Source organism: Conger conger, chromosome 1 (assembly GCF_963514075.1).
Source record: "Conger conger chromosome 1, fConCon1.1, whole genome shotgun sequence".
Classification (NCBI taxonomy): domain Eukaryota; kingdom Metazoa; phylum Chordata; class Actinopteri; order Anguilliformes; family Congridae; genus Conger; species Conger conger.
In genome coordinates this window covers 65,319,828-65,335,667 of record NC_083760.1, presented here as the reverse complement: position 1 = coordinate 65,335,667, position 15,840 = coordinate 65,319,828, and the positions used below count along the sequence as shown (strand labels likewise).

Here is a 15,840-nt window from a genome sequence, read left to right as displayed (position 1 = left end):
TAGAAGCCAGAGAAAGATATCATTACCCAGAGCTGTTTAAACTGGGGAGAGATAGAAACAAATCTGCTTCAGGGGCCTTCACAGGCCTCATTCTGATACAGGTTTCTGTCGTGAAGCAATGCATAACGTAGACACCTGCTGAAGGGACCCGTGTGTGTCATTGGAGCCCGACCCTCCATTCCTAAACCAGGCCTGTAGAGCTGAGAGCCAATGCACTGGGGACCGTTTTTAAACACTTCAGAATGATTGAACTGAGGATCCAACCAATGACCTTTAAAGTCAGGGATGGTACTGTCACCACTGGCAACACATCAAAGACATCAATTTTAATAAGCATTGTGATGCAGTGCACACATCTTTGTACAGTGTAGATATTTTTAATGTTTTGGCATTTACTGTACTTTACTGTAACTGCACTTTCCACTATTCCTGCACTATTCTTCTTTTACGTATTTACACTTTACACTCCCATTTCCCTCACATCTTCTCCTACTTATCCTATGTTTCCCAACCCCCTCCCCCCAAAAAAACCTTTACCGTCCCATCCATATGTTAATTCTCATGACAAACGATTACCTATCACTGGTGTGTTACCCACCATTGCAGTCTCATTAGTAGTGAATTAGTTGGAATGTGGGTGATTTATGAATCTTGGCCTTTTCTGCATTCACTAATTGCAAACCTGTTTGGATAAGAGCATCCGCTAGATACCTAAAACGTGCATGTAAAAATGTACATATGATGACACATGAAGTGTGCTCTCCATTGGTTTGTGTGTTCACCGTACAGAGTGTGGTGTTTATTTAGTTGTCTTAACCCCATGCCATGGTGAAGAAGTGTGAGTGGCTTTTACTGTTCATTGATTTTTTTTCGGTGTTGTGTTTTGGCTTGTTCATTGAACAGAAATGCGGTCGCAGTTGGATTTACGATGCAGCTTTCTTCATGCGCAGAACATGGACACATAGATTTACAGTTCCCTTTTCCAGACAGTCTCTGCTTTTCTTGTTCGTTCTTTAGGTGAATTGCAGGCTTTTTTTAAATCCGTCACTGCTTTCGTGTAATATATGGTCTGAAATCCTTATTCACCAAATTACATTATGTACAGACAAAGAGTTGAGTTCAGAAAATTCTAAAGCTGTTTCATTTTTTTTCATATAATGCTCCAGGTAAGGATTAGAGTTCAGTGAAATTACCCTGGATGGGTTTTGGTGGACAGAAAGTACTCATAGAAAGACTTGGTCCTTCGAGGAAAACAAAGAAGGATGTAGTGTCCTTGGCAAGTGACTGTTTTATGTTTTATGGGGTCAAAGGGCCCCAGGGTATGATTTTTAGTTTTGTGCTCTATTGTAAATCCCTGCTGTGTGTTCAGTACACCTGATTTCTATTAGAGTGTGCTCTCTGGGCTGTCAAACAGAGATCTGAACCACAGAGGTGACTTCACACAGGCCAAAAAATAGCTGCTTTACACACCTCAACAAATTGCACATACACTCACCGAGCACTTTATTGGGAACATTTTTACTTTATTTCACCTACTTACTCATTCATATTCTAATCAGCCAATTGTGTGGCTGCAGTGTAATGTATACTAATGTAATCTGAGTGACTTTGACCGTGGAATGATTGTTGGTGGCAGACAGGGTGGCTTCAGTATGTCAGAAACTGCTGATCTCCTGTAATTTTCACATGCTATAGTCTCTAGAGTTTGTAAAGAATGCTGCAAAAAACAAAAAAAATCCATTGAGCAGCAGTTCTACAGACAGAGATGCCTTGTTAATGAGAGACGTCAGAGGAGAGTGGCCAGACTGGTCAAAGCTGACAGGAAGGTGACAGTAACGCAAATAACCACACATTACAACAGTGGTATGCAGAAGAGCATCTCTGAACACACAACACATCATAACTCTAAGCGGATAGGCTACAGCAGTAGAAGTCTAAAAAATAAGTCTATCCATCCATCCATTATCTTAACCTGCTTATCCTGAACAGGGTCGCAGGGGGGCTGGAGCCTATCCCAGCATACATTGAGCGAAAGGCAGGAATAAACCCTGGACAGGTCGCCAGTCCATCACAGGGCACACACACCATTCAGTCACACACTCATACCTACAGGCAATTTAGACTCTCCAATCAGCCTAACCTGCATGTCTTTGGACTGTGGGAGGAAACCGGAGTACCAGGAGGAAACCCACACGAACACGGGGAGAAGATGCAAACTCCACACAGAGAGGCCCCGGCTAACCGGGATTCAAACCCAGGACCTCCTTGCTGTGAGGCGGCAGTGCTATAAGTCTAATAAATACCTAATAAAGTGCTTGAGTGTATCTTCAACATCTCGCTCTACAGTAAAACTCTAGTTACTTCTAGTTGTGTGTTGTGTACACATGCGTTGACAGAAATATTTGGTACGCTGTCTATTGCAGTACAAACAAGCTCTCCGTTGTAATTCTGCAACATTAAAAGTGAATGTACATGTGATTCATGTAATCCCCTGTTGCACTCATGAATGGATTTGTCAGGGAAGGCATGAGCCAGGCTTTTTGTCTTCAGCTTAAAAGTTAATTTAACTGTCTGACAGCTTCAGGGAACAGCTGTGTAATTACTCTACAGCAGAACTTCATCCAAAAAAGTCCAGGTGTCTCATTCAGGATTAAAATATTGTATTTCAATTGCCTTTGTTCCCGAGAGCTAACATGACCTAGCCACATTAAAATGGTTGGCACATGCGGATAAGGTCATATTTTTCAAACAGTGCCAGAGTATCTAGCCTGTTTGCCTGTCCCATCCATTGCAATGAACCTCTGGATCCCTTTCTCAACATTATCTTCTCAATTCCAATTAAAACAGAGCATTCTGTCTCTAAGGCAAGTATAAAACCTCACCATAATAAACACATTAATGTGTTCCATGTTATGGCACAAATAAATGAGTAATTCTGAATCCTTGAACCCCGTGTGGCAGTAAAGTTTAATAGTGCTTCTGGGATAGCCCAGGGCTTGCTGGCTCGCATGCGACTCAACGGTCACCGCCGGGGAAAAATACACCCTCTCCATTCGCACACGTCTCACAGATCACAATCCAGGGACAGAGGGGGAAAAAGTCTTCCTGCCATTGAGTGAAATATGGTCCCAGATGTAATGTTTTTTTCAATGATTTATGGTTATAGTCAAAAAGCATGATTATACTGGAGGAATAGATCAGGGTAAAGCATGAGTGACTCTGAGAAAGGGGGAGGGGGGCGGCGTGAGAGGTACTGGGCATCAGAGATGGTGAACATATTGTACTGTACCTTGCCCTTTCGTTCAGTGACACCACATTACCATAACAGGGTGATCAAAATGACAAGGTTTTTTTCAGTTTTTTTTATATATGAAGTGGGTATACGTGCGCATACAAACTGCCACCACTCTGTGAGGAAGGATTTTCCTTATCGTATGCAGTATTACTTGTTTATTCAATCATCTGTGGAGCTTTTGATCCTGTGTATACTCAAGAACGGTCTTAGTATCTCCTTTGATTGTAATAGGGGTCAGGTCTTTGGGAAAAAAGAATGCTGAGGTAATTACAACCGAAGCGGTACTGTTACACAGCATGAATATGAATTTTTGAATCGTGGATCATGACATGAATCATGATTTATGACTGGATATATTGACCCTGATATGAATGCCCTATATCCATACCTGCAATATAAATGACAGCTCGCTGCGGAATTGTTCATTAGTGATGAAGCCCTCGGTTCTGTCTGCAGCATATGATTCACTTGCATTTTAAGCCCTTTTAATGGATTCCGTGTGCTATCAGTGTGATGTGAGGACCTGATGCCTCTGCAGTGGCTCCAGGCAAACCGCGGTGTGCTACTTTTCAAGCAGGATTCTCCGTTACCATCGTCGTTCCCCTTCAGATGTGATGCTATTTGTTTCCGTGTTGTATTTTCTTTTGGGCAGAACCAGGGGCTCTCTTCCTTCCTTTGTTTGTTCTGCAGATTGGATTGGAAGGCCGGCTCAAAATTAGCAAACAGGGACAGGAAAAAAAAAAAGCTGCCGCCACTAGCAAACGCGCATCGATTTGTCATCTCACAACAGTCAAACAAATGAGTCGGTTTCATCACTCATGTTTATGTAGAAACGATTTCATGATACAGAGAGAATGGCATCTGGTGATAACAATGGCAATTACAGGCCATTACAAAAGGTATAGGTTCAGATTAGTCTATGTCATTTAGTCAGCACAGATGGTCCATTTTTTAGCTGTGTACTGTGGGTAGGAAAGAAAACATCTCCCTCATAAGAAAGATATTGGCCTGGAAAGGATGTTCAATGAATCCCACGTTCAAGTCGGTCTTTGTTCCTGATCATGAAATGCATGAGGCATCAGTCTGAAAAATGTATATTGTAAATATCGATCTGTGTTCATTTTTTTTTTCTTTGATAGACAAGTGTGCTATGTAGCTCCATTTAGTTGAAGGTTATCTCTGGTAGTAGGATACCTTTTTTCACATTAAGTCGATGTGATTAAAATGAACTGCGAATCCAGGGTTTAAAATTAATATATGTAATCTAAAAATGTCTTCATGAGGGAACAGCTTGTGAACAAACATCTGCTTTTTCATGGTCATGTTAACTGCACAGGATCTCTGCATATTGATTTTTACATTGGCAACATGCTTTGGTTGCGGAGATTGAGAATGAAAAGTATATCTATTTACACAATCAAATAATTAGTAAATCTATAGAAATGCTGGAAAATTGCTTTCCGTGGACAAAAACAACAGAACAACAAGATGCAATTAGGAGAAAAGTAATTAGTTTCTGACTGGTACAGATTATTCAAGTAATTAATTATGAGTGTTAATCAAGCACAACAAACAAAAAGGTCAAGAGAAAAGATAAGATTAAAGCATGATTTCAGATATCTCTGCTGCATTCCATCCTCCTGGGCCATCATTGTTTCAAGTCCCACAGCGTCCGTGATGGCTGGTACACAAGAAGAGGTAGTCAAATTTGTCCCTATCCATGTAATCCTTCACACAACCGTGCCAATTAGATAGACAGCAATTATTTGTGCTCTATGATTCAATGGCACATGCAAATGAGCGAATACAGAGCTAGCCAAGCTGGGACGGCATGGTTAGAGGCAGAGCACTCAGACTGCACAACACTACGCTGTCTGTTTTTCAGCAGATTCACAAAGCACGGTCTGTTTTTTTGTCTTGCTAATGAAGTTGCAAGAGGAAGCCTTACACTCTGCATAAAGCAAAGAAGCAAAAGCAAACACAGAGAGAGCTCTTGTCATGAATTCAAGCTTCTCTTTTTCACTTGGACTATGAAACAGCAGGTTTTGTTTACTTTTTTGACTGTTCTATAGTTCCTGGTCCCGTGGCCTAAAATTTGAATAGCTCATAGCCCTGTGAGAGTACTTTAATTGTGCTTAGCATCATAATAGTGCACTAGAGTGTGAGTTAACATCAGACAGAAAAAAAAAAAGATGGGCTTGATTGATTGTTGTCCTCCTCATAATATAATAATTTAAATATCCGAAAATATCACTGGGCCAGGCCAATGATCAGTCATGGGACTCATGCAGCCATTATTATAAAATTTATAGGCCTTACCACAGATCTGTCAAAGAGCTCCTGGGCTCTCTCAACCATTACTGAAATCCACAAGAGGGTAGAGACACACAGTTATGGGCTGGCGATATATCGTTTATATCTGAAATGCCAATTTAATTTTATGCACGATATGGTTTTAGGAATACTGTGATATATTCAGGTCAGGTAACTGAAATTCTGGAAGCATTAGTATTCTTGTGTGCGTCTCTCATTTTCCACCCCCCGATACACCGATCTGCCATTGCCTGTCTATAGGAGCAACCTTGCATAGTTTGGTTACATTTGCACTAGGTCATTCGAGCAATAGGTTATTTGAAACCCATCTAGTGTCCACAAGGGATAACTACTATCCCTTCTTATGTGGGCACTGGGCTAGCTGCGTTGTGCATGTATGTAGACTAACATCACCTATGATGGCGTGATAGTTTGACAGCTAGTGTTGGCATTCTTCAATGGTTATGCAGCTCGGAGAATCATTTTCCAACTCGTTGGGCTTATCCCAACCAGATTTCTTCACTATGAATCAACTGGTTAACCGGCTGCATACTTTATTCCTGAGAAAAACAGAAACACAAATTTATTTATTTACAGCAATTTATTATGTAGACCTGTACACCAGCTTGTTACTGCAAATATGGCAGCAACTACATGTATAAAAGCATGCAGACGTGGTCAAGAGGTTCAGCTGTTAGTCAGACCAAATGTCAGCATGGGGAAGAAATGTGATCTAAGGGACTTTGAGCGTGGAATGATTGTTGGTGCCAGACAGGGTGGTTTGAGTTGATCTCCTGTGATTTCCACGCACAACAGTTTGTAGAGAATTGTGTGAAAAACAAAAAAAGCAGCTGTTCTGTGAGCAAAAATGCGTTATTAATGAGAGAGGTCAGAGGAGAAGGGCCAGACAGGAAGCTGACAGGAAGGTGACAGTAACGCAAATAACCGCACATTACAACAGTGCTATGCAGAAGAGCATCTCTGAACACACAATGTGTCAAACCTCTAAGTGGATAGGCTACAGCAGCAGAAGACCAATAAGTCAAATAATACCTAATAAAGTGCTCTCTGAGTGTACATTGATGACCAGTGTAATTCTTTGAGGAAAATATTTTTATATATTTTTATATAATACTTTTACTTACATCTTTCTGCAAGCTCTGTCAAGGTCTTGCCAATGCCGTGCATGATGTATGAAATGAATACAAAATATTTTCTGATATAACAAGCACAATTAAAAGAAAATAAATTTATATTTTGTATGTTGAAGTCCTTTTCCACATGAGCATTTTTTGCACTGGCAAATATACCATTGTTGTGCCTGGCCAAAAATCTCCATCATCTGCTGTTCCAGTCAAAGTTCAGCATTGGAAACTCAAACCTGTTCTGAAACTTCCTATTAGCAAAGCACAAGGTTATTATCATCCACTAATGCTAATTGTGCTGCGTGGGTAAGATCAGTACATAAGTACTCTTCTGGGCTGGCTGTGTGCACAGAGTATCAGGGGTGAAAACAATTAAAAATATCACCCCTGCCAACCAAATCCGTTGTCAGAAACTTGCTGGCATTGGTCCACATTTCATGAAGCCAAGGCCCAAATTTATTTATTTATTTATTTATTTTGCTCTGTCAGAGAGAGCACTTGAAATTGAAATTAATCACTTATGTATATTGTAAATATTTTTACATCATATTTATTCATTAACTTGATGCTGGACCTCCTGAAATCCTACATTTGCTTAAGTACATTTTCAACTGTGGATGTACAGTATATGTAGTAGTCAAAATATAAACTCTTCAGTCCATTCCTGAAAAGCATATCCGATGACCAAATGAATACAGAAGTGTAGTCATTTTAAATTACATTAGAGTAGCACATTCACTTTAATAGCAGTCAGTTACATTAGCATGCTGTATAGCATTTGTAGATCACTGCTAGTGGTTTATTCGTGTGTTGATTTGCAGCACTCATGCATTGGTTTTGTTCTCCTCTGTTTAGCCTTGAAAAGTGAAAGGATCTAGCAGAGGCTTATAATTTGTGAGGCTGCTCTTGTATAAAGGCACAGGCTTGGATCTGCACCAGTTTGTCTGGCAGAGATGGAGGGCAAGCTTGCTGAAGGTTTCATTGCTTTGAATTTAGAGGAAGTGGGGGACAGAGATAATCACAGTCTGGCTCATCTCTTTAGCCATTTAGTGCACTGGAGCCAAATTCCACTTTGAGATTGATTCAGACAATTCTGGGATAAACTGGAATAAATGCAGTGAACAGTTTTCTGTATGGTTAACTATCCCTGCAGTTGGAATGTATCAGGTCTCCCAAACCAATAACTCCTGCCAAGTATTTCACAACTTAAAGACCAAACATGTTGCTGGTTTAAAGTACTGATATCATTGTATGGTGAATTTGTTTATTGGTGATGCATTTTTCATGAATCTGAACATTTGTGCCATTGTTCTATGAGCTTATAGAACTGGAAGAGACTACTACAAAGTCCCTATCATCACAATTTGAAAGGGGAATCAGCTCTGGGCTAACAACTTTGTGCTCAACTGCAAAGCGGGTAGTGCATATTAAATGTGATTTTTTGCTGGATATACCCTTTTATTAAGTGGGCTGTGCTGTCAAAGTATAGAAGTATGGCACAATCTCTTTATTACTTAAAGTTAATACGGTTAATTGCAGCGATCACTGCAATTTGGAAGTGATACAGTAGCTGCAATTACCGCATTGCGTTTTAATACCAGATTCGCAAAGCACATGTAATATTGGGGGATGGCCAAAATTTAATTAAGCAGCTGACTGTTATAGAATGCATCGTTATTTTTATACACTGTCAAATTCACCCAAATTCACCCAGTCAAATTGTTTTTAGGTCAATAGCTGTTGTGTAAGACTCTTCACAGCAGCCACTGAAGCACGAATCCTGAGGCAAAAGCAAAGGCCTCTATTTTTCAAATTTCAGTATCATTAATTTATTGGCCTGTTTTGGTGCAAGTCTAATTCAACATGCCTCTGACAAATTTCAGTTTAGGTGACATTTGATATGCAGCAGATATAGTTGTTTTCATAATTATTTTCGGAAGCTAACTTTTTGTCATATTTGAGCAACATAGATTGTTAACAAACAGAAAAAATAATTTTATAATTTCTTCCGTTCGCCTGTGTGAAAGCTGAAATACATTAAGATAAAAGGAATACATGTGTAATGAGTTCACAAAGAGGCGTTTCAGAGAGCTATCTAATTAAAATATTTAAATAAACATGTAGATATTGTACCCTGGGGTTGCTGATATAATGAATAATAATGATACCCTAGTAGAACCTTATTAATTAACACAGTAAAAACAATATCAGGGCACACTGCACAAACAATCAGGACAGGGTATATTCTATTTTGCATTGTGCATCTTCACTCAAAACATAATTGTTTAGGTGAACGTGGCAAATTTCACAAAATATTATATAAGTAAAACCAACTATTTAATTAAATATAATGTAATCACACAAATCAAAATGATCTGAAGTTCCTAGCTGTACTACAGAATGGTTGATTTCGTCATTGGTCAGTGATTGGACATTTACAAAATATACACATTGTAGGCTATAGTTGATCTCTCTCTCTCTCTCTCTCTCTCTCTCTCTCTCTCTCTCTCTCTCTCTCTCTCTCTCTCTCTCTCTCTCTCTCTCTCTCTCTCCTCTCTCTCTCTCTCTCTCTCTCATCTCTCTCTCTCTCTCTCTCTCTCTCTCTCTCTCTCTCATCTCACTCTCTCTCTCTCTCTCTCTCTCTCTCCTCCAGCTCCCTCTCTCTGGCCAGTTTGTGTAACTTCCAGACCTCCCTGAATGATGTTGTTTGAGATCTACGATGGACCAACTCAAGAGACGTCTCTTCTCTCCTCCCTCTCTGGCTCCCATTCAGGTAAAACTGGCACATCACTGAACGAGTAACCGACTGTTAATGAGACGAGTGAGGCATAAAGACAATAGACTGAGAGAGAGTAGAGACAGAATGATGCACATGGAATGCTGTGTAGTGGAGAGAAAATGGAGTTGTGGAGAGAGAGTGGGCAAATAGATAGTAAGGCGACATGGATATCAGATTTGACTGGTAGTCCCCCCTGATTGTTTAAGATTACTAGTAATTTTTGAACTTCAGTGGGTTCTCACTATTCAGCTGATATTTCTTCAGTTACCTCTTCTTTGCCAGCTTAAAGGTACAATAGGTAATTTCAGACTTCTAATGGCCAAGAGAGGAATAGCAGCAAGAAACACCTTCAAACCACAACACTTCTCTGTAAACGCGCTGACGTTGAAACGCCATTGGCTGTGGCAATTAGAACCAATTTTCAACCAATGAGCTTGAATTATTGTACAGTTATACAGTGTCGGGCCATCAACTGTATATTTTGAAACCCAAATTTAAGGACTATAAACACAGGCAGAGGGTGAGTCAACATGTCAGTGAGCCTTTTTCAGTGATAGGAAGAGATTCACAAGTCTTGTAACAATGTTTTCACACAAAAATCTTACCTATTGTACCTTTAAGCATGCTGTCAGTATGTGCCCATCTTTTAGACTAGCAAGGAGGCAACCAAAACCACTTCAAATAAATATTTCACCATACTCAGTTTTAAAATGTAACATTCACACAGGGATAATAGCTAATAAATGGATAACTAGACATTGCCAAAATAATAATTTACATAATGTTATATTGCTACTTTTCCCAGCTTACCCAGTATACTTTGGCAATGATGAGGAGCATGAGTAAAATTGTTGCCAGCTTGGTAATGAACTTTGCTAGCAGTCCACACATTGTTCCAGAACAAACACAAGGCTGGTGGAAATGTTGTTGTTCTAACAAAGACCCTAGCAGGCTGCCTTGCCACAATGTTCATTTAAGTTGATGATAATTGCTGCACAGAAATGTGCGCGCCAGGTGACTCTCATTTACTCTCAGAGATACCCCAGGTGCATGTTGTGCAGAGCTAGCCACCCATCAAGCTCATCAGCCCACTTTTGGGCGTATTCGTCTGAAATTGCTGTTTGTTTTTAAAACAGCATTCAGAAAATAGCAGAAGGTTGAGAAGCAGAAAATAAGACCAATGTTTTGTTTTCAAATTTTTAAATACCTAATCGAACTTCAGAAAATTTAACAAACACACGCAATATCTCTTAACACAATTTTCATTAAAATGTTACAAATTTGCAGATTTTTCTATACAGTCATCTTTTTCATTTTTGTTGTTATGTAGCCAGAAAAACGGAGGCGGGGGGATTATTCAGGCACAAGCCACATGTACATTCCTTAATTAACACTTAATGAATTAGAATGCAGATTACCACTTAATACCTGAACTTTTGTTTTATCGTGTAGAATACTCATACCCATAGAATGTAAATCGTGTTGTTAGGGCTAAACTCTGGAAAATGGATGTTGACATAACACTATTTGTAGCCTTCCTATGCACCATTACTTTAATTATTTTCTGCATATCATATTCCCCAAATACTAGAGGCAATTCTAACTGTACTGATATTTCCAATTTAATTTAATGAAATAACTTTTATTTTCTTTGAATGGTATAATTTATTCATTGTATTATACCAGTGGATATTGTAAAGGCAAACAGAGCCTTTGCAATGGGCTAGTTAAGTTGCTGTTTAGTAAAGCTCCCGTCTCCAACCCAAGCAAATTTCTCAGGCCATACCTTCTCCTATTTCTTGATCTTTCAGTGTTTATGAACATTAAGGCAGACCTTCATGGGCATAAAGTTTAAAGTTGCATTTGCCTTTAAATTGGCTAAGTGTGTGATTGAATTAGGCGTTAGTGGGCACTGGTCACTTCTTCGAAAAAGATTTTCACCCATTGCGCGCTGCATGATGGGAAAACGTTGAGATGACGATGAGTAGCTGTCTGCTCATTGACAGTAGATGCGTGAAGAGGTAATGCTCTAATGATGGTGTAGTGTTCCACAGTGTTTAGAGATTTCCATTTTTCCCATCCCAGGAGAATCTCTGCCTTTGAGTTCAGGTAATCAAATCACCATCAAGTTCACCGCTGTGGGACCTCAAACAGCGAAAGGCTTTCACTTTGTGTACCAAGGTAAGCTTTTCTGAAGATGTGTGTCTGTGTCCTGCATGTACATTCTTACATTTTACATTTGTACTGTGCTCTACAGGTATGAGAAAGAAGTGTATTTTTAACTCCTGTGCTTCCACTTCTGCTGGGAGTGCTTTCCCTCCTGACGTGATGATTGTTCTGAACGATGTCCGCAGCGGTCCCGAGGACCAGCGCCTCCCAGTGCAACTCGGTCCCCGAGCCGCGGTTCGGGAAGCGCATCGGGAACGATTTTGGAGTGGGCTCGTCGGTGCTGTTCGAGTGCGCCCCCGGGTACACCCTGCACGGGCCCACGGCCATCAGGTGCGAGGCCATCCCCGACGCCCTGGCCCAGTGGAACGACTCCCTGCCCACCTGCGTCGGTGAGTCACGGGCCCCGAGCCAGAAGGCGTGCTGGGAAATCTGGCGACGGCGATAAGCGCTCAGAGAGAACGTTAGTTTGAGTAACAGCAGTCTGTCGTGAACATGCCCCCGAAGCGAAGTCGGAGCAAACGGGTACCGGAGAATGCATGCGGAGCTGAATGTGTTATGGATTGCATTTTTTAAACATATGAATCATGAGTCCATCCTTTGAAGCACATTGATAGAATTTTTTTCCCCCCTTGACGGTGCAGTCATCGGGGTTTAAAGTGTGCCGCATGGAGTCATTGTTCTCATGAGCTGGTTGACATATGCTCAAGAAATCTTTCACCACCAACTCATGAGAAATGATCTTTCTATTCTGAGACTGTAATCTACAGGTTATGTCATCTAAGACAAATTTCTTTCTGAGTTTGCACAGAAAATACAATTCTACCCCCTCATTCACTAACATTTGCTATATCATACGGTGCAGCTAATTTCAGAAAGAAGTGTAAACAGAGAAAGCAAATAAATATTTTCGTGACATTACATGCAATATTAAAACTGGTTCTGGTATTGATCTTGAAAAACTCAACATTTTTGCTTTATTGCAGGCTTTCATTAATTCGGGGAACAAAACTAGGGAACAAATTGTAATGTTTAACATTTTTATTTAAGGGTAAGACAAAATAGATTCTCAAAAAAAAAAATGATGTACTCTCTGAATATTACAACTTTAATTGTTTTTGTTTTTTTACTGTAGGTTTCTCGGTCCTTGCACATTTGGTGCACATTCTTATACACTGAATTAGTGAATCAAGGGGTATTTAAATCTTTGAATTGAAACCTATACCTTGATTTTTTTTACTGGAAAAATGCTTTTCAAATCTGCCTCGATTTTTACCTTGTAGTTTGTTCTTTATATCCAAAGACTAAGGATTCATACCCATTCGTTCCATGTTCCTCTCTCTTTCATGCCTGACCAGTGTTGTTTGTTTTTAGTTTAGCAACCCCCAAAATTCACAGAGTTGCAGACCAATTATCTTCTGAATGTTTTTGTTTGCATGGTGCAAGGCAAAGTGGGCGATGTCGCCGTGGGAGACTGGAGCCTGTTTGATCCACAGTTAGTGCTTTCCTCCTCTCAGGGTAGGTGTAGCGAGCGATCGGATGACATGACGTTTGCTGCATTCTACCCCGTCAGCGTCTCAGTGACCCAAACAAAAAAAAAACGTACTTTAAAAGGGCTTTCCAGTCAAACTCATTCATTTGATATGTAGTATATTATATATAAGCATTACCTTGATGTTTGATATTGGTGCTTCCAAAACACAGTTAGCCAAGAGCCCCTCTTCCCAACAGCTGGAGATGTTGCTGGATTTAACTGGTTTGAGCAGGACTGTACTTTCCTCTGCACAAGCATAAGTACAATCAGGGTGTAGACATGCCTTGTTTTAGTGTTCTGATATGTATCATTGCACTGGGACGTTATTGGTATCAAAATTATCTTTCTTTTAAATCTTCTTGACATCCTTCTGTCGTATGGTAAAGGCTCACAGCTGATGGAATGGGGGTTGGCTTGGGGTTCACTGTACTTTTGAAGCATTTTGCTGTGTCATAAAGGCAATGTTTTATACATATCATACAACATATCAAATTTGATCTTTTTACTGGATTACCCCTTTATTAAGTGGGCTATCCAGGCACAGTATAAAAATACTGCACCATTTCTTTGTTCCTTGATCTTTTAAAGGAGACCTTTTATATTTATTAGAATACACCGTGTTGGCTATCGTTGTTTAGTTATTCTTGTTAGAGACATAGTTCTTCAGCATCTACTGAATATTCAAAACCGCAATTTTCTTAAAGGCTGGCTTGTGTAGTTTAGGGGTTAAAGGCTGAGGGCATTTGTCCCTATTGCTCAGGAGTTTGCAGGACTGTAGATATCAGCTGTGAAATATAGATGAGCGTGAAATTGCAGTGAACTGAATCACTTTAATAATTTAAGTGGTGAACTGGAACATTTAACATTTGACGGCGCTCTCTCCTTCTCTCTGTCTCTCTAGTGAATATGCATAGCTTCCCCCTCTCTTATATTAGCTGTCCCTCCCTTTGTCCCTGTTCCTCGGAGCTGTTTAAACAGTGATTAGCATTGACCTCTAGATCACCACCTTGCTCATGACAGATGGAATCAGGTTTATGCGGAGAAGAGTGTCTTGGATGTGCTAGCTATCCATAGGAGATTGTGTTGTTGACAGTTCTACACCACTGTGTTCAGACTGGGTAGGACAGGAGCAGGCAATCCTTTAACAAACATGAGAAAATTGCTTATCTAAGCTGTCCAATGGGGGAAAGGACTGTGTGCCATGGTTTCTCTCCAGGAAGTATCATTTAAATTCAGAAAAGACCTTCCCTTTGTCCTTTTGAATACATTTACGCTTTATGCTTCCCTTCTCCAAGGTAGAAGGATGAATTGTAAGTTGTACTGTATTCCATGGTGGTCTTTCTTTTTGTATTTTTCTACTCGCCCACTCTCTGTCACAAAGATTTATATGAAGAGGGTACGTTTTTTACTCTCTGTGGTCATTCATTTGTTCTCTGTGTTCCTTGGCTGTTCTGATGGCGTCTGAGGAGGACGTGGCTGGTTCAGTGAGAAGGTTATTTCTTGGTGGACTTGGGCGGATATTCTGAAAGATTCGATTCGATTCGATTCTCTTCTAATGGAGACAGCACTGGACGCAATTCAAACTGCAGCTTTGCCGTAGGCAAATAGCATTTTAACAATAGTAGGAGTCAAATTTTTCCTATAATGAGTCATCTCATCCACTTTATTATTCAGCACTCATGTAGGAGAACATAAATGCAGGGTTTATCTCTCACCCCTAACCAAACTGATAAACACCACAAACACATTACACTGGGTGATTCAGAAAAGTTTTGGGTAGCTCCTCAGAGTCTCGCTAAATGTGTACTCTGTTCATAAATGTGGCATCTGACGACTGCAATGATGCCAGCTTTCTGCTGCCTTACTGCTGATGGTGCATTACATGCAGGTAACAAAAAACTATTTTGCATGCCTATTAAATTGTTGTCTCAGCACCGCTGGACAGGAGTAAAACTGTACGGAGTCACAGAAAGTTGGTTTAGATTTCGGTGGGCGTAATATGCAGGGACACGGTGCACTGGCTGCAAATAACTTACAAGGACGCCTCAGTGAAAGCTTATTTTGGAACACTCTGTTTTTGGAGCACACTATTTTTAAAATACATGATCCACAGCAATGTAATTTCAAATCACAATGTATTGTGCGATATCATAATGGCTCTCCTCATCAGGGAATAAAACGGATTTCTTGAAATAATTTCGCCTTGCGGATATGTAGACTGTAAGCAATGTAACTGAAACTTAGAAAGTGCACTGTGCTATTAATGACCGTACAGACTCAACACAGCTGCAGTGAAGTAAAGCGTAAAACAATGCACACCGCAAGCTCCCTGGCTTCAGTCGCTGCAGGACTGAGACTCTTGTACATAATTGTGAGGTTATGCCTTCAAGCCCACAGTGGGGTGAGTGGCACAGTCGTCCTCCTACCGAGAGTAGTAGGGCAGGAGTTCTTCAGTTAGCCAGTGACAAATGAATGTAATATAGGTGGTCAGATTAACACTGAAAAAGCCCTGAGAGGAAACACCCTTCTAAGGAACATATCAGCTCCTATTACCACAAACTTTTATGAATCACCCCCCTATGTGTTTATCCAGTGAGTATTTTACACG

At 40.3% G+C, this 15,840-nt stretch overlaps 1 protein-coding gene across 1 annotated transcript in view; it reads left to right on the top strand.

Moving 5' to 3' along the window:
- Positions 1-15,840, top strand: part of LOC133110161 (CUB and sushi domain-containing protein 3-like) — a 317,158-nt gene that overhangs the window by 227,473 nt on the left and 73,845 nt on the right. Inside the window, 5 exon segments of the mRNA XM_061220063.1 lie at positions 2,397-2,409; positions 9,425-9,461; positions 9,463-9,526; positions 11,618-11,713; positions 11,887-12,090. Of these exon segments, the coding sequence (XP_061076047.1) occupies positions 2,397-2,409; positions 9,425-9,461; positions 9,463-9,526; positions 11,618-11,713; positions 11,887-12,090 (414 nt within the window).